This window comes from Sinocyclocheilus rhinocerous, unplaced genomic scaffold (assembly GCF_001515625.1).
Source record: "Sinocyclocheilus rhinocerous isolate Xijiao unplaced genomic scaffold, SAMN03320098_v1.1 scaffold962, whole genome shotgun sequence".
NCBI lineage: Eukaryota > Metazoa > Chordata > Actinopteri > Cypriniformes > Cyprinidae > Sinocyclocheilus > Sinocyclocheilus rhinocerous.
The window spans coordinates 260,828-280,645 of record NW_015656169.1 but is presented as its reverse complement, the minus strand read 5'-3'; the positions used below and the strand labels follow the sequence as shown (position 1 = coordinate 280,645).

General features: G+C 40.0%; 1 protein-coding gene across 1 annotated transcript in view; it reads left to right on the top strand.

Annotated features, from left to right (window-relative positions):
- Positions 1-1,062: 1,062 nt before the first annotated feature.
- LOC107719783 (dynein, axonemal, heavy chain 2) overlaps positions 1,063-19,818 on the top strand; it is a 138,668-nt gene continuing 119,912 nt past the window's right edge. Inside the window, exons 1-9 of the mRNA XM_016527297.1 lie at positions 1,063-2,007; positions 2,190-2,362; positions 9,979-10,066; positions 10,667-10,869; positions 12,459-12,588; positions 13,311-13,493; positions 15,722-15,936; positions 16,877-17,023; positions 18,301-18,457. Of these exons, the coding sequence (XP_016382783.1) occupies positions 1,063-2,007; positions 2,190-2,362; positions 9,979-10,066; positions 10,667-10,869; positions 12,459-12,588; positions 13,311-13,493; positions 15,722-15,936; positions 16,877-17,023; positions 18,301-18,457 (2,241 nt within the window). The remainder of the gene's footprint in view (positions 2,008-2,189; positions 2,363-9,978; positions 10,067-10,666; positions 10,870-12,458; positions 12,589-13,310; positions 13,494-15,721; positions 15,937-16,876; positions 17,024-18,300; positions 18,458-19,818) is intronic.

Genomic DNA, 19,818 nt, shown 5'->3' with positions numbered 1-19,818 from the left:
TTGGTCAACCAGTACTTGATATTTGAACATCTCAGTACTATCAGGTGGCAGAAGATTGTCCAAGGCTATTTTTAATCGAGCAAACTCACTTGGATCTTTGGTACGGAAGTAAGGAATGGTGGGGGATGGACCTTTGTAATATTTCTCGGTCAGATCCATAGGTGCTACGGGAGGTGACACATTATAGGAAGCCATCCTGTGTTGTTCAGGATAAAGATGTCCTGGTTGTTCATGTGCATACGGAGGACCTATCTGTTGGGCAGGATACTGGCCATACCTGAACTGGTTATCATACGAACTTGGATAGCTGAAATCCCTAGTCTGCTCAACTGAAGTGAGTCTAGGGGTAAGTGTCGGTGTGGCCCTTGTAGTGCTGTATAGCCTTTGCTTGCTGCACTGATTAATATTTTCTGGCTCATCGTATGCAATAGGTGGAGGAGGCTCTGGCCAGCCTTCATCACCCGCATCCGCTGCATGGTGAAATTTAATGGATGGATGGTCAGACCGGGTGTTAGACGTAGATAAAGGCCTTTGCAGATTACAGGCTCTGTCTAAAAGCTGCATCAGCTCATCTTTGGCTGTCTCAATCCGTTTAAGGTCAGCTTGTATGGCCTGCTGTGTTTCACAAAGCTTTAAATTCTCCTCTGAGATCCTTTGTAACTTTAGGGAGCTAGCATCTGATCTATCGCTCTGGTATCCATCAACTTCATCACCAAGGGGAACGAACTCTGCATTTGATTCAAACTGTAGTTCTCGGTTTGGATATTGTGGTGATGTCTGGTGGGCAGGACTGGAAATGTGCTGCTGCAGAAGACTTGGACGGTCACGATGCTTATCCCTGACCGTTCTGTCCAAATTCCCTTACATATTATTGGTGGAGTTCCCTTTAAAATCTTAAATGATTCCCTTTGAGCTAAATTGGACCTGTTTCCCTTACATTACTTCCATGTTCCCATTGCTCCCCACCACAGGAAGTTCCTAAGATTCAGTTTTCAGGGTCAAGTCTTATCAGTTCAGAGTCCTGCCATTCGGGCTGTCTCTAGCTCCTCGCGTTTTCACGAGATGCATGAATGCGGCTCTGTCTCCTCTTTGGTCCAAGGGCATGAGGATTCTGCCTTATTTGGACGATTGGCTGCTCTGCGCCCCAACGAAAGTACACGCTCTAAGCGATACCAAGATTCTTCTGGATCATATACAGAAGCTAGGCCTTACTGTGAACGAAACAAAAAGTCATTTGGTTCCAGAGCAGACTATAACCTTCATAGGAATAATGCTCAATTCTGTCACAATGTCTGCCACATTGTCTCACACTCGGACAGTCAGTATTCTTCAGTTGTTGACTCGTTTCCGTCTGGGGGCAAGGATACCTTAAGCTGCCGCCACATCCGTGATTCCCTTAGGGTTGCTTCACCTCAGGCCTCTTCAGAAGTGGAGCAACAGCTTAGGGCTAGACTCAACGAGACATTGCCATCGCATGATTGTTGGTTCTTCTGCTTGTGTCAGAGCACTGAAACCCTGGAAACGGGTAACATTTCTGAGGGCTGGAGTGCCACTCGGAGTGGTGCCTTCTCGTCGGGAAGTGATCACAACCGATGCTTCACTAACAGGATGGGGGCAACATGGAACCAGAGGGGGATTGGTGGCCGCTGGTCAACAAAGGAGGCCTTAGAACTTATCAATGTTCTGGAACTGAAGGCAGTGTATCTAGCGCTACAACACTTCTTACCAAATCTGTTAGGCCACCATGTACTTGTCCGATCTGACAACACGTCAACAGTCTTTCATTTGAATCACCAGGGCGGCACCAGGTCTCTTGCGTCTTTACAACTAACTCGCAAGATCCTCAGATGGTCTCAAGGCCGACTGGCTTCATTAAAGGCAGTTTATAATCCAGGATCGGACAATCAAGTGGTGAATGCTCTGTCCAGGGATCTACTGCTTCCGGGCGAATGGAGGCTTCACCCGGATGTGGTGCAACCGATATTGCAACAGTTCGGCAAGGCAGAGGTCGATCTATTTGCCTCTGAGCTAACCACGCATTGCCGTTGGTGGTTTGCGAGGGCAGAGGCATCCAGCCCATTGGGACAGGATGCATTAGCTCATGAGTGGCCGAACTGCCTATTGTATGCGTTCCCTCCTTTTCCACTTCTATGGGAGACCCTACACCGAATATTTCTGTCTAAACACAGGGTGCTTTTAGTGGCACCTCGTTGGCCAGCCAGGCCGTGGTTTCCTCTTCTTCTCAGTCTGTTACAGGGCGAGCCGTGGCAGATTCCCATCAGACAGGACCTCCTTTCTCAGCTGAATGGCCGTGTTTGGCACCCGGATCCAGCTTGTCTTCAGCTTTGGGTTTGGCCAGTGGGTTCACTTCTCAGTTAACTGATTGTGAGCCAGCAGTTCTGAACACTATTGGTAACGCTAGGGCTCCTTCAACACGACAGCTTTATGCTGCTCGTTGGAGGATTTTTTTCATCTTTGTGTGGGGAACAAGGACTTGACCCAGTTCATTGTACTATGCCAAAAGTATTTAGTTTTTTGCAACATCTCTTAGATGACAATAAGGCGGTTTCAACCATAAAAGTTTATGTTTCTGCCATCTCTACTTATCATGCCCCAGTCGATGGTGCATCCTTGGGGTCTCACAACCTTGTATGTAGCTTTCTGAAGGGAGCAAGGCGTTTAAAGCCTGTTCGTTCCACTCCTTTTCCTGTTTGGGACTTGCCGCTTGTTTTAGAGTTTCTTTGTACACCACAGTTTGAGCCATTGGATGTGGTGGATATTAAGTGGCTGTCCTTGAAAGTGTATTTTCTGTTAGCCATTGCTTCCGCTAAATGCGTTGGTGAACTTCATGCTCTGTCAGTGAGTGAATCGTGCTTACTCTGGTTGCCAGAGGGTTCTGGGGTCATTCTTTGGCCTAATCCGGCCTTCCTTCCTAAGGTCTTGTCACCTCAATTTGTAAACCAGTCTATTCATCTGGCTGCTTTTCAATCTCCTCTTTCTCCCTCTGATGCAGTCTGGGGGAGGTCTCATCTGCTGTGCTCTGTACAAGCTTTAAGGTGCTATGTTAAGTCTACTGCTTCTTTCAGACAGACAGATCAGTTATTTGTCTGCTATGGTGAGGTACGCAAGGGTGCTCCTTTGTCTAAGCAAAGACTAGCCCGCTGGATTGTCGAGGTGATAAAGCTAGCGTATAGTCATTCTAACCAACCTTTACCAGTGGGTGTCACTTGTCACTACTAGGGCTGTCTCTTCATCTTGGGCCACTTTACGAGGAGTTTCCTTGGCAGAGGTCTGTGCAGCTGCTACCTGGTCCTCTCCATGTACCTTTGCACTATTCTACAAGGTCAATGTGGCTGCTTCTCATGATGTGAGTTCTGCAGTCCTTCTGGAGCGTCCTTGATGCAGGTGGGTGGCATTCCTCATGACTGTGTTGGTAAGTGTCATCCACTAGTGCTTAGCACCGCCTCTGGCGGTCATCCGAAATTCACAGAACCACAGTTACATACGTAACTAGTGTTCAGCCTTGTCACTTGACCTGAATACAGCACGCTGAATCGCTAAAATTGACTTATCGGCTTCTGTTCACAAACAACAAGGGTGCTTGTCGGCTTCTGCAGTAAAATGTGAACTTGCGATGCCTTAGAAGTGGACAATACAGGCTTTTTTGACAAAACATGTTTAAGGTTCAGATCGCACTATATGTGGAGAATAATGCACTGCACTCAGTTCATTTTTTTAAAAGTGGCATTTATCGGTTTTTGCAAATGAACTCTTTATATATTGTAACAATGTAAAAGTCTTTGTTGTGGTATTTGATCAGTTTAATGTATTCTAGCTGAATATGAGTAATGATTTATTCCTTTAAAAAGATCCTGTTACCACAGCCTCTGTTTGGCTAGTCTGAATTCTGTTTCATAGTCAGCTAAATGTTTGCTCTCTTCTAGTTCTCTTCTGTCTGAGTCAGCTGTACACAGATAGTTTTCAGCGCCTGGCCTTCCTTTCTATACAGCAGCTAATGGAGAGCATGCTTTAAGCCTATATTATTTACTGCCCGCCCTCCTCTCTGTCTTTCAGCTTTATTGCCCTTCCTCTCCCTGTCATTTCCACCATCACTGGCTCTGCCTAACCCACCCAGTCATCTTAGCTTCTCCACACAATTCTTGTGCTCACACTCTCTCCCTTTCGCAATGGAAATGATACCGCTGATAAATGAGAGTGCCAAAGCTGTTCCGTGATTGCAGCCCTCCTGCTAAAAAGAACAGCATTTTACGTTGAGATGACAGAGTTTCTTCTTCAAAGTGATGGCAACTTACCGCCAAATGACAGAGGCTGAACACTGCAGCATCCATTTGAAAGGAGCTCTCTCAGAGTCATCTCTCGGAGTATTTTTATTGCACTTAGGTTTAGGTTGGCGCTTCTTCTTTAGGTGTGGTGCAACTTTGCAATACTGTTTCATCATGTCCCAGCAGAATGCGGCATCTGCTTCGTAGCATTCCGCCGTAAACTATGGTATAACTCATAGTGGCTGTGATTTTGAAAGATGTTAACAGTGTAGCAAATGCTGTATTGTTGAAGCTGAATGTAACAGATTCAGTGGGAGGGATACTCTGGAGAGAAGAAACATTTATTTCCTAAGCAAGTCTTCCCTACAGGATACAGCCATTCAGTTGTGGCTTTAAAAAACAGCAAGGGGCTCCAGAGGTATTTCACGGAAAATAATGTGCGGTCAACCAAACACAACACAATGTTCTTAGTGGGTTACACCCTAAGGTCTCTCGCTTTCACCCCAGCCCTGAAGTTTTTTTTGGATTGCATCATATTTGTAGTGTTGTGGGCCTGCTGGTTGTTTATGACTGTTGGCTTCATTTGTTGTGATAAAAGCAAAGAGTTTGTTTTGCCCCGCAGACACAGAGATCTCCGATCCTTCAGTCGAGTAGCTGACCCCATCCTGCAAAATACAGCCAATGTTCAGATAGCACAAAGAATACAGTGTTCCACCTCTCTTACCAACACTGTACAATGATTCTTACTATAGATGCAGTAAATAATGTTGAATAACTAACTACCAGATGTACCAGAAAATTGCAGAATTATTGAATATTTTTGTTTACTCACTATTCCTAAGAGCTATCAACTTTAAGGAACACAAGTATGCATCTCAGTGCAGCTCTTCTGTCATGATTTACCATTTAAAAGTTAAAATAAATATAAAATGACTAAATAGGCCTACCTTAATTCAGTCCCACTTTCCCCTATGGTTAATTATGGTTGCTTTGTTTGACTGTTTATTTACATAACATTTGGTGACAATCAATCACATTTACTTAATTAAGTAGATTAATTAAACTTTAAAAAGCCATGCAAATTCTTGTCTATGTGAAAAGTTATTTTGAAGAATATTTTTGGACATACAATGAAAGTCAATGGGATCCAAAACAACTTTGGTCCCAATAGACCTTCACTGGACAAAAAAACATAATGGAGTGCAAATGATGACTAAATATTTATTTTTGCCTGAAATTCCTTTATCATCCTCTTGACATTTCTTGATTCATAACACTGACAACACTGGCATAGTCGTGGATCTGATGTTTTATTTGATGGAGGCAGCATAGACATCCAGGGTATTCATCAAAATGGTGTTCTCAGATTTGTGCTTCTGTTCTATAGAGTCTGTTATTTAGTATATTGATATTTGGGAGAAAAAAATCCCACTTCAGAGATAAGATCTATAGTTTTTTTTCAGTAAAGATACTATGTTTACTGAATGCACTAGAGCATCAGGAATCCTGTACATTTTAGAACTTGTGAATAGAATCATTGCAGAAGAGCATGCTAGTATTGTTATTATGAGCCATTTGTTGTTGCAGTACCATTAATGGCCTGCCAGCTTGCAGCAATAATAGCCTGCACTCCTGCGGCCTGGGCCGATGGCAGCACTTGAAGTGAATCGATTGCTGCACTAGTAAATTCAATACAGTGCTGCAACTAAAATCTTAAGGCACGGCAGGCCTCCAAGGTAGGATTTGATTGTCCCTGCTTTACGATGTATTGAGTGCGAGAGTGAATGCCCTGTGTAAAGCAGACAGCGTTATAAATGGCCAATGTTAAAGCTGGATCCAGATGCTTGAGGTTTGGTGTTAAGCAAAGAAAGCCCTTTTACTATTTTCAGTTTGAGGAGGAAGACCATTATGCACACACTCGCAAAAGTCTTCAGAGTTCAGCTCTGGGTCGACGTATTGGAGACTCATGGTTGTGTGTATTAATAAACAGCAAGCAAATGCCCTTTATCGTATTTTACCATCATTGTGTTGTTCTTTGCACAGACAGGAGGAGCAGAAAATTAGCAAGTGTCATTGGCACTGTTGCAGCTCACATCACGTCAGATACTTTCAGAGAAATGATTGATCAAAGCCGGCCGTCAACTCTATCAGTCTGGACAGCTATGAATCAAAGGTCACCTGTGTTTTTCTCCAGAGCTATTTTACTGGCATCATATGTATAAGTAGGGATCACTTAAGCTGGTTTGCTCAACCTCATGGTGCATGTGTATGTTTATATATGTGTGTGTTGTGACATGATTAATGTGGTGTTAGTTGCAGCATGCCCTTTATCCTCTGTCCTCCTGATGGCCTCTCTTTTTTTATCTATTTATTTATTTTTTGCTTTTTCACTCACTTTATCATTCAGTTTAATTTTTTTTTGCCTTGAACACTCTCTTCTCCACATCTTTTTTCACTTTCACTCTCATATGAAGGAAAACCACAAATGACATCTCTATAATATCTCAAGTGATATTCCTGGACAATAATGAGATTTAATGGAAAGCAAATGGAGTCTTTTCTCAAGAAGTAGTTACATTTTTCCAATTTCAGAAGAGATCTCAACAGTATCACAACTGTGTGCTCAGATTTGCCACGATACTAAGATCTGTAATCAAACATCAAAGGCTATGTTTTGGATGCAATACTAGCTTTTTAAATAATAAGTCCCTGCCTGACATTTTTTTTTTTTTGATAATCATTTTTACTTGGATGTACTTCACAATACAGTAGAAAAGATTAGACAAAGTTGATACTGAAATGAAACAAAACTGAGAACTTGAACTAAATGAACGAAATAGTAATAAAATCAATAAAATATCAAACTCTTTCATTGCCTTCTCTTTGCCTTTATCCTTTCATTCAAGTGCTCTTTCTCTCCACCACTCTTTTTCCCTTTAACTCCCTCTTTTTAACTATTTTTTTATTGAATTCTTATTTATTGAATTACGAGTCAATCATGTCAGATTTTCCAGACAATACCTTTAAAGGTTGCTCAGTAAGGAGTAGGGCACCCTGTCCTCGAATGAATCGTAACCCTTGTGGTCAGCCTGGTTATTCTTCTGTATAATGATTGAGCTTAAATCCTTTCAGACCTTCTGAAACACAGATGACCTCATAAAATATCTGTCATGGTTGGAAACATTGCCATGGTACCACTGCCACTAACTATTCAGGGAGTCGTGCTTTGAAAGAAAGATATGCAGATTATGTTTGTGTGCATGAGTTTAAATGCACAGAGCAGAACTATTTTAACTGGTCAATGAGTCACACCGATTTACTGCTTTGCCATTTTTTGACATTGTGTGTGTGTGTGTGTGTGTGTGTGTGTGTGTATGACTGTTAACTTTAACACTAGATGTTCATTACATATTTAATTTTACAGATCAAATTCTCAATTTCATCATACACTTTTGATTTTATAGCATTTCCTAATGTTAAAATTGCCACTGACATCACAGCTATGATGAAATCCTGTATGACAGCTACCAGTGAGAGTGTTTTCATTCATGTTCACTTTTAACCTAACAACTTAAAAATAAAATGGGTGTTACTTTAAATTCATAGGTATAAAAAATTCAGACAGAAGTAGAAAAATATTGGACATCTGAAAATATTTTTATGTAAATATTTTATTTTTTTCTCCTCAGACTGAGAGAGAATCTTATTAAATTTAATTTAAACTGTGCCCGACACAGTTGTCCCCCATCTCCCTTCTGTATTGTCTGGTTAGGACCAATAATGGAGGAGACTTGTTGTAAACACTTTTCTCATTTTAATTAATATTTTGTCTGTTTATGTGAAAATGCAGTCAGTTGTTTGCATTTCACTGATTTCACTCATTTATTTTCCATAAGTACTTAACTTCGTAGTATGATCCACTCTCTCTCAAACTCTGTTTAAATCATCATCTCTAACCTTGCTGGATGTTGTAATAGCGTTTTATCATGGTTCATGGTATGCAGTAACTTGTTCAAAGGGATGTGACCCTGGAGCCAGAGAGCGTGTAAGAGAATAAACATAAAGATAGCTTATCGTCTGTAATCTGTGTTACTGCCTATGTCTGACATTCACCTCTGTGTCCTCCTATGTGTTTAGACAGTGCATTCATCACTTTGGGCCCAATGACAACCTTCTTTGAGACCTACACCACTGGATCATGTCTCTCTCATAATCACTTACTCTGTCTCTCTCTCTCTCTTTTTCCCAAAACAACCGTGTTCATCTGTTTTTGTCTGTTATCCTTCCTCCCAATCCCTCTTTTAGTTGTACAAAAGTTGTCCTCCCTGGCCCTCTTCCTTCCTTTCTTTTGCATGACAGCCATTTACTGGAGCATTATTATTCCCCGTATAAGCCCCTCTTTAATTAAACACCAATTTGGATGGATTTACGCTTTTTCACATGCCAAAACATTCATATTGGCTGTTTATCCCCGTGGTTAAAGGGCATAGCTGTCAAACTGACCACAATTCATGGCGATATTAAGTGTTTCGCAGTGAACTGAGCAGCATGGCGCAGCTCCGTTCCTTCCGAAATAACATGGGCTAACTGGTGATTAAGGATTTAAAAGACGAAGTGGAGATGCTCGTGCCGGGCGGTCCTGTAAATGATTCAGGAGAACTGATAGCTGGTGCGCGGCTCACCGTCATTTCAATGTGTTTTTGAATCTCAGTCATTAAAGCTCTGGCCGCATTTCAATTTAAGCCGTCATCCTCCGCTCTGGCAACTATGATCTCCGTGCAAGGCGAAAATCGTAATTTAGTCGTTGCTCCAGGCGGCGGTTATTTTTCTCTTTAATAATAAATATTACAATTTTTTCTTTGCATAAATCAAAGTAGTATGAAAGATGAAAAGGGAATTCGTGTTTTATGCGTGGAGACCTTCCTAGAACTTATCTGGTGTCATGTTGTTACCCCACACGTCCTGAGATAGGGGCCGCACATGAAAAGAAATCGCAAAACGCTGGCAACTACATGCCCCATTGTATCTTGACATCAGCTTTGAACTGTGAGGAAACCAAGAATGAAAGACAGAAACGGCCAGTTAAGGGGTCTGGTTTCATATGAGGACCAGTCTGACAGAGTTCCTAGTTCCAAGATAGCAATCTCTCAGAACAAGACCATGGATTTGGTGTCTCCCTTTGACTAAATCACTCAATTTACATGTACTATCATGCCTATCTGGTAACAGAGTCATCCCGCTGAAGTCTTACTCTCTTTTTCTATATAACTCTCTTGCGCTCCCTCTCTTTTCCCCTCCCTGTGACCCTGGCTTCTTCTCTGCCCCACTAAAGGTGTTTGTCTGTGAGCGGCAGTGAGGATTACCTTTCCATCAGTAGAAGAATGAGGTGTGAAAAGCAATCTGAGGAACGCCAGGCCGGCTGATACGGAACTTTGGCGGATATAATTATGCCTATGAAAGATCATTTCTGACCTGATCCCTTGCTGCTCTGGATGGCAGCCAGCCACCGCCGTTGTTTTGTTTTGCTTGTGCGGCATGTGAAATGTGAAAACCTTTAGCAAGGGAGTAGTGACACAGCAGACTTCTCCATTTTTCTCTGCTTTCCCTTACAGTCTTGCTCTGTAGAAACAAAAATGAGGATGAAGATGTATGAACTTCACACTTTCTATTTTTCTTGAACTCTTTGTCTTTTTAGATACTCTTCCCAAGGGTGGTCGCTTGACCAGATTACCATATTTGCTCTGGTGGATTCCTTTGTGCGGAGATGCAAAGATCTAATAGAGGTGAGCAAACACTACAAAATGATGCAAACAAACACACATTCACAAACTGTAAATTTTCCAAATGCATGCAGAATTTTTACACCCTACTTTCTCAAGCACACATCCAGAGAATATCCTCTCAGATTTCTCAATAATTCACATCTCTGTGTGTTTATTGCTTTCATTTTTCGTATTTCCCAGGACTCCTGTCCTTGCTGAGAGCTGTTTTTTTATATCTCTTGTCATTTTTATATTTATTCATGCACATTTTTTGCTGTGTGCTCCCTACTAGTTCCTCATACTATTGGTACTTTCCATAATTAGGGCTTGAAACTCTTTTTCTCTTTCAACAAATGGTTAGTGAGAAGAGATGCTTAGCCTTCAGAAATTGTTGTATATCAAGCATAGGAGGTCAACCTGAATTTTATGAGCTATTTTTTCATTCTTTTTTTTTTCTTTTTTTTTTTGCAATAAATGCTTTCAGACTGACTTTTTGTAGAATAGAAAATAGTATATTGAATATCTATTCTATTTTAATTTTTGAATATCGATTTTCACATTTTTTTTAATCTAAAAAAAATTGCATACGTTTCTTTCTCTAACACATTCTCTTTATTTCAGGTGTGTGAGTGTCAGCAGCAGTTTGCTCGCTGGGAAGAGGGTGAGCGAGTGCCGTTGCCATGCTTTGCTGGACGTCAGGGGTCAGAGGTCACTCAGAGACTGCTGTACATAGAGGCAACCTTTGACAACAGCCTGCAGGTCCTGCACTCTGTTAAGGACATCCTGGATGTCAGAAATCCCTCTTGGCATGAGGACTACAGCAGGTGCAGTGTGTTTGTAAATTGATCAGTGCACAGAGAAAAAGAGAGGTACTGTGAAATAGCTGGCTTTGATTGTTTGAGGAGCTACATTCTGTCCATATGGCAAACACGATGCCTACACTGGAAGTGACCAGTGTTGCATTTGCTGGAAGCTGCACATCACCTCTGAATGTCCACTAACCAGAGACCAGTCAGCTGTGAGCTTCATCAAGATTAAATCGAAAATGCATTCCATTAATAATAAAAGCCTACTTACATTTTTAACAAATGAGCCATTGGTATAAAAATATTGTATGCATGAGCATTTTTAGGATAACATATAATTTTATAATATAATAATTTAATATATAAATACAAATATGCCAATTTATGTAATATTAAATACATTACATGCATTCAAAAGTTTGAAAGAAGTCATTTATCCTCACCAAGGCTGCATTTTTATTTAAAAAATAATATAGTGAAATATTATAAAAAAAAAATTTAAATAACCCTTTTCCTTTTAAATATATTTTAAAATGTAATTTAAGTCCAAAAGTACAGCATTCATTTTAAAATATGTACAAGTCTTTACTGTCCCTTTTGAACATTTTAATGCGTCCTTTCTGAATAAAAGTTTCTTAATTTCTTTCATTAAAAAAAAAAGACTAACGCCAGATTATTGTTTAATTATTTTAAATATATATATAAAATGGATCTTCATATGGATAGAATAAAATAATCTTGAGTTGCTGTGGTATTTGTAAAATGAAGGTGCCAAATCTGGCTCTTGCATTGTAGATGGCTCCATTGACTATAATGGGAGCGATCTAGTTTTGTTGTGTAGTGACACGCAAAATGCGTCAAACTGTGTGTCTGTCTTTCTGCCAGCCTGTCTATGAGGCAGTCAGTCCTTCTGGTTCTCATGTATATTTATAAATGTTTGTCATTCTCGACTGCTTATTGGCCTGCTGGCCTGTTGGGAATTTCCATACATCTCGTATTAGCATATCTTCATAAATATGCATATAATGACCCGCATATTCGGATCATATAGATATTTTTCATGAATATTCTGCCTAAATGTATGTACAGCGGGGAGAAGATCACTTTGCCTTTCTGTCTGAGCCCAGCGTGCCCCTATTGTCATTCACAACTGTTTGTGACAGCAGGCAGTTTGGCTGCTTATCTGAATACCATCATGACCGTCTGTGTGACGGAACCTGGGCTGCCCATCAGCCTCCAGAGACCATTATCCCCTCGTACCCCCGCCCCAGGCACTGACGGACCTTAGGAAAGGGAGCAGTGCGTGAGCGAGCGTGTGCATCTGATGGCCATGATGGATTGGGGCCGAGGCGGGTCATAGGGTTAGGATGTTGTTGCCAAGACAAACAGCTGTGCTTGTGTCTGGGGCAGGTGTTTCATAGTGTCTCAGCATATTGAGAGCACCCAAATCAATACCAGCCACCATTTACGGCCGAGAGTGTGTGTGTGCTGGACTCTGCCTTTGAATAGAGGGCACTGATTTGTGTTTGGAACGTGCTGTACAGCTCTGCCCACTTCTTTGTTGTTTTGTGCCTCTTGTTTATCTGTGTGTGCATTTGTGTTTTTAGGTTTTGTGGTAAAGTGAAAGATCTGGAGGTGATGATGCAGAATTTGATCACTTCGACCTTCGAGACTGTGAACTGTGTGGAGGAAGGAGTACAGCTGCTTGACGTGTTTCAGCACCTGTCTGGAAGAGAGGTCTTTCTCACACACACTTAGCCTTCAATTCACACACACTTTATCACCTCCTTTAAAACCTTGCACACTGTCAGACTGCTAGTCTTCTTAGCAAATACAGTGAATACAAATGGCTCCGGCAGAACAGACCGAACACAGACTTCTGATGTCACTTCCTTTTCACTCTCATTTACTCAGGGGGTCAGTAGCAGGACCTCACGCACACATATAAACCCACTGCTCTCTCACCTGTGTCACCAGTCTCTTTAGTTGTTGTCATTAAGATGTGTTTACCTCGTTAATCACCATCATCTCTCCTGGCTTTTGCCTTCCCCTTCAGTCTCAGTTTTTTTTTTCATCCTTCTTCTTTTCATTCTGTCAAATTTCAAATTTTAAAGTGTTGCATTGACTAGACTATTTTACATGCATTATAGCTAAAGCATTACAATGAATAATAAAAAGTCAAAAATAAAAAGGTGAAGTGAAGGTGAAACAAACTAAAATAAAATATAAAATGTCATTTAATATAAAAAATCTAATCAAATAAATAATTTATAGAATAACAAGGCATTGGTAAACATAATAAAGATAACTAGTTAACATAACGATCATAGCAGTAATTTGTTGTGGTTTTTGAGAGTGTTCATTCACATAAAGAGGCAAGCCATAAGAGGCTGTGTATTACAGGATTTTACCACAATTTACCACATTTCCTGAGTGTTTCTCTTTTATATCTTTCTTAGGCAATCAAGCGGACCATTGACAGAAAGACGGTGGATGTATACGCATTGCTTAGTGCTGAGCTGAGTGATATTAATTTGGTGATGTGCAGGCTGTCATCTCTCACTCCTGCTCAGATGCCTCGACATGCAGGACAGGGGCATTGGACCCGAGCACTCCGATCACGGATAGAAAGACCCATGGAGGTGATATTAACATTAAAGAGAGGTTAACATTTAAAAAAAAAAAAAAACTATAAGATCAATGTTGTGAATCAAGAACTCTTTTTGATTCAGAACTGGTTGCATTTTTTTTTTTAATCCAATACCAGTACACAATGATTTTAATGAAATTCCTACAATGCAAAAATACTGTCAGTGTTTTCTGTACTGGTGAATTCAGAACAGAAAGAAATTTAATTTTAATTTGAATGTTTTAATGATTTTATGTGCTTTTGTCATAGCTTTAATTTTTATATCAGTTTTAATAATTTTGGTATTTCACGTATCTCAAACTCCTCAATCTAAAATGACTCAATGACATAATTTACTTTGTATTTGACTTAAAATAAACTAAGCACTTAAAGGATTAGTTCACTCCAGAATAAAAATTTCCTCATAATTGCCTCACCCCCATGTCATCCAAGATGTTCAAGTCTTTCTTTCTTTAGCCGAAAAGAAATTAAGGTTTTTGAGGAAAATATTCCAGGATTTTTCTCCATATAGTGGACTTCAACGGGGACCAATGGGTTGAAGGTCCAAATTGCAATTTTGTTGCAGCTTCAAAGGGCTCTACACGATCCCAGCCGAGGAATAAGGGTCTTAACTAGTTTCAAAAGATTTAAACATCCAGGATATGCACACAAATGGACCATTTTAAGCAATAAACTGATACAAAGACATAAATATGTGTCAATCAACACATCAACTTTTGAACAGTCCTCCTTCTCCACACTTGTAAACATTGGGTCGATACTTCTGCCTGCATCACGTGTGACCTTTCCAACTTGACTACGCAATGCGTGAAGTCGTGGACGCACGTCGCAGAGCTAGTGCAAGACAAGGATTTGTGGTTAAAATGTATAGATAAAGACAAGACCCTTATTCCTTGGCTGGGATCGTGTAGAGCCTTTTGAAGCTGCACTGAAACTGCAATTTTGACCTTTAACCCCGTTGAAGTCCACTATATGGAGAAAAATTCCGGATTGTTTTCCTCAAAAACCTTAATTTCTTTATGACTGCAGAAAGAAAGACATGAACATAGATTACATGGAGGTGATGAAATTATCAGAAAATTTTAATTCTGGAGTGAACTAATCCTTTAAGGTTTTGTGAGATCAGTGTAATAAAATGGGCTTCCTCAAAGATACCAAATGAATGGAATTGCTGAATCAGAACCAATTCACCCAGATTTCCCAGTTTCACTTTCATAATAAAGATGTCAAACATACTAACATCAAACTGATGTTATGTTAGTATGTCATGTGAAAATGCCCACAGTCAAATCAAAGCATCACAGGTTCCTGAAAGATGCACCAACTGGATGTGCGTTAGGAGACCACTAATCAGTCCAATCCCAGCATGCACTAGGCTGTACCCTTTTTTTCTCACCCTTTGTACAGTAGGTGAACTCTGTTGGGTTTTATGGACAAATGAATCAGATTCCAACCCAAAACTTCCATCAGGGTAAATTTGGAAGGTGTCACAGGATAGCTTAACTCCATTGATGAGCTCTTCTCTGTGTTGAGCTCAGAGCCTTGTGTCAGAGGCCAGTGAGGGGCCCCAGCAGAGGCCCTGGAGCCCAGCCAGGATCCAGCCACACAGGCCCTAATGCTATTAAAGCCAGCTGTGCCGCTACATACTCACTCTCTCGTTCTTTTTGTCACTTTCCATTTCACTCACCCTTCCTCTCTATTTCTCTCTCATGCTTTTTCTTTCTTTTGCTTCTCATCTTTCTCTCATTCTTCAGTTTGCTTACAAAGCACATCGCCTTCTCCATTGTGTTTAAATTCATTTTCCGCTTTCTTTAAGAAGGCAATTAAGAGCAGACATAAGCTTTAATTGGACGCAGATATGATTATGTTGCATTTCCCCACAATTGATCCCAAAAAGGCCCACAGAGAAACAAAAGGGAGACAGAAACCAGAGCTTGATGGTCTGATTAGACGTCGTAGAATGTTTACATAGTTACTGCATAGCCTGAGACATTCCTAACATGAGCGAAGTTTAGCCTTCATTTGTTTTTATGTTTGCCCTTGGTTTGTTTAGCTTAGTTGTGCTCTGGCAGTTGTTTTGATTGTTTGTGACCTTGTATGTGTGAGTCGGTAAGATTTCAAGACGTTGTTTGTTTGTAAGTGATGAGATGTGTGTTCACTGCATTCTCTCTGAGCTCTTCCCATCTGTTTGTCTGTGATTTTTGCACATGTGTTGTCTAGGTTCTCCGGCGAACTCATTTCCTGCCACAAGTCAGCAGTGGAGAGGAGGTGCATGTGAATTACGCTAAGCTGTGTCAGACTCTGGATGAGAAGGTGAGGAGGATCTTCACAGACTGGAGTCAGAGTCTGAACAGAGAGTGTCTCAGCAGTCTCAACCAGCCACTCATGATCCGCTGTAAAGGGAAGACAGGCCCGCTGGACATCAACTTTAACAAGTACGTGATTATACAAACACACATACATACAGGCCCTCCAGTACCTCTGTGCTCACTGTGATTGTCAGTATAATTAGACATGCCTATGTTACTGACCAGGGATGTTTTTGTCCATGGTTTTATGGCACAAGATTCAGTGCACTGCACGCTATAAAAAATAGATTTTGTTTTTGGAATTTTTCATCAGAAAAACATGACCTTTTTAGCTTTAATGTTGAGGACAGTATACAAATATCATAGAACATCCACTTCTCACTTTATCTGCTGAGGGAAATAAATAATATTAAATAATAATATTAATCCAATTGATCGCAATGGATTAAATCCTATGCTACATTGAATAATCTGTTAGACTTGAAGTTGAATACATTTTGATTTCTGTTAATTATTATGTCCTTAAGCAACCCATTCAAACCCTTTCAAATAATTAAATTATTTGTTGTTGCGCTGATCTTAAATCTTTTATGCTCTGTAGTCATAATACATGACCATTACTGAAGATGTTTTATACATGCAAACAGTGCCGATCCTAGACTACTGGGGGCCCTACGCAAAACTGTCTTGAATCGATCTCGCGGAAAGCGCTTGAGAAACAGTGTCTCTTCCGCGGCTCGGTACGCTTTCAACTCGGTTTTTTTTTTGTCTCGAGCAAGACTGTACAACATTCACATTACATTATTTGACTGATTTTTACATAGAAAGTGCGACAGCGCACCACATTAAAAGAAATTATCATTCATGTTTTCATAACCGCTGGCCAAATTCAAAAACGAAACTAAAATTAAATCATCTTTGAGAGCAAGGGGGCCCCCTGGTGTTTCGGGGGCCCTAAGCCGCTTGCGTATTTTGCATATAGGGAGGAACGGCTCTGCAGGCAAAATATTCTAGTGTGAGCACAAATACACAGACTTTGAATGTATAACTCTGTTTATGTGTTCAGGAACCGGTTGAAGATGTTTAATGAGATTCATTACTGGGACCGACTGCTCTTCGAGATCCCTCACTATGTCACAGAGGTGTATCAGCGCAGAGAGGAACTCCACAACCTGAGAGAGAATGTCCTCCTAGTTGTTAGAGACTATAACAGGTTGGTATGGCTGACAGAGACTGACTTTTCGGACGTCCCATACAGTACATGTTTATTCTTCATAAAACATTATTTTTTTAATAATAATAATAATGAAAATGGTATTTTCCACAAATCCCAAGTTTTATTTAATTTTATTATTTAATTTAATATTATATCTATTTAGGTGTGCTATATTTAGTGTTTATTGCTTGAAAATAACACAGTTTGAGAAATTAGGCTTTTAAGTTGAATTTGCAAACATGTAAAATAATTAAAACAGCTCATAAAAGCAGTTGATACGGAACATTCTCTCATGGTTATGCTCTGATAAGGATTCCTTTTTAAAAAAAAAAAAAAAAAAAAAAAAAGTTTTTCTGTCCCAATTATGTACTTTATGGAAAGTGCCACATCCTAACTCTATGCCTTCCAGACATTTACATTTTAATTTTTTGTATATTCTGTTCAATTATATCTTATGTTTGTATTAAGTTTATAAAACTTTTTTTTAATAAATTGAGAACTAAACTAAGAAGTTAGATGTAATATATTTGTTATAACTTTATTATTTATTATAACTTGCTTTTCGTAAGTACAAAAAAACAAGTGCACTTTCACACACGGATGCATACTTACCAGTCACATACATATTTAAACGGTGTACTTGTCAGGTAACTTCACATCTTTAATATGCATTGATATTATTCTTCACCTCTTCGGCCTACACACACTTGCACTTTAGTGCAAACTGAATATTTACATTCCATCTGCCTCAATATACACATCTCCATTCAAGACTTTAGCACATCCAATCTGGAGAAAAGCACTTGAATTAAATGCACACACACACACACACACATACTTCCACTGAACAAAACAATTCACACGTCCCTCATTCTGTAGTGAATAATAACCTCCTCCTCTCTCACATAAGCGTACACACACACACGCGCTCTTCAGACTGGAGGACTCATTGTAACTCTCAGAGGGACAGAGTGAGTCATCTCTGTCAGTATTGTTACCACATTTAATGCATTCTACACATGCCAGCTGGAAACAAACACTTAAACCCAACACAAGCTAAACAGGCCACTTGCCCCAAATGGCAAAGCACATCCACTAAGACTTGTTAATCCATTTTTACCACCCTCTTGTTCTGTTATGCTTTTAAAATGGCCTTGCTTGTTTTTGAAAATGCTGTGAAAGAAACTTGTCAATGCCTGTAAGACCTAAAATGAAAATGGGGAAAAAAACAACAGTGAACTTAACCTTATATGTTTGTGTTCACTCTCAATTAGAATCATTAAGGCTCTAAATGCAGATGAGCTGGGTCTCTTTTCTGAGAGAATTCGGTTCCTGGATCGGAAAATCCAGCCAGGCCTGTCAAAACTGCACTGGTCCACAAAAGGAACAGCCAGCGTCTTTATCAATGACTGCAGAGTGCACGCCAACAAGGTCAGTAGTTTCTGACACACACGCAAATACACACAACAGAAAACTGTGGCCAAACAGATGGTGGAGTGAAAAGCTTGTGTTCCTCAGGCAGACGGAAATTTTCTGGATTTGCCCTGATCAGAGCAGTATGAATTTCAGTGCTGGTCCAGTGCATTGCCACTAGAAAAACATAGCTGGTGGAGCTGGTCAGCCAGCATGGTCTGTCTGGTAAAGCTGATGGACAGCTAGCTAGGCATGGCGCCCAATGTGGACAGCAGCCTGGTTTCTTCAGCAGAGAAACCTCCCGAGTCCAAAAATTGAAGAGAATTATAGACATCTAGTTTCAAGGCATCCTTGAAATGCTAAATTTGCTTGACTAATTAATAATGAGCATTTCTGGTCATTCTAATTTAGGGCTATAACTAAACTATTTTGATAATCCATTAATACAATGGAATTTTTCTCTTTGAATGCAATGCACTCATTCACGTGTTCAGTTTGACTATATTGTTTGCTATACATTGTTGCAAACATTTTTTTAAATATAAAGTTGCAAAAAAGTTTATTTACATAGGATAGGATATTGTTCTGAACAATGTGTTCTCTTTCTCTGTTGCGCTCCATTTGATTGATATGCCTGCATACACTTTATGAAGTTAAATGATGACAGCAACAATTAATTGCTCACTTGCTGTTATGAAATACTGTTTTGCTTAATGGAAATAATTATTGCAGTGTATGTAAATGAGTGTCTGTGTGTGTTTCCCCTACATGCATGCATTTTTCACTACATTAAGTGAAATCACTAAGACCCAAAGATATATATATATATTTTTTTTTTTTGTATTTATTATTATTTCTTTTATCAATTATACATTTCATTTAATGGCTATATATTTAATAGCCCTATTCTAGTATGCAAAGTTTCACCCTTATCCCACAGGTTTTATTCCAGTTATTAGTGGCACACAGAGTTTTGTGAGTACCACAGGGCTCTGGTGAGTGGGGTTTAAAGGGGTCATATGATGCGATTTCAATTTTTCCTTTCTGTTTGAAGTGTTACAAGCTCTTGGTGCATAAAGAAGATCTGTAAAGTTGCAAAGACTAAAGTCTCAAATCCAAAGAGATATTCTTTATAAAAGTTAAGAGTCAACCACGCCTACCTAAAATGGCTCGTTCTAACACGCCCCCACATACCTACGTCACTATCTGGGAAGATTTGCATAACGCCGCCCAAATATTCACGCAAAGAAAGAAGGCGTAACCGATATTCTCGCTGTAGTATTGTTGTTGCCGCCGCCATGTCGTGAAGACGCTGTGTGTTTCGTTGTGAAAGCGAAACTACTTGGTTTGGTCTTCCAAACGAGGACGATATCCGCTTC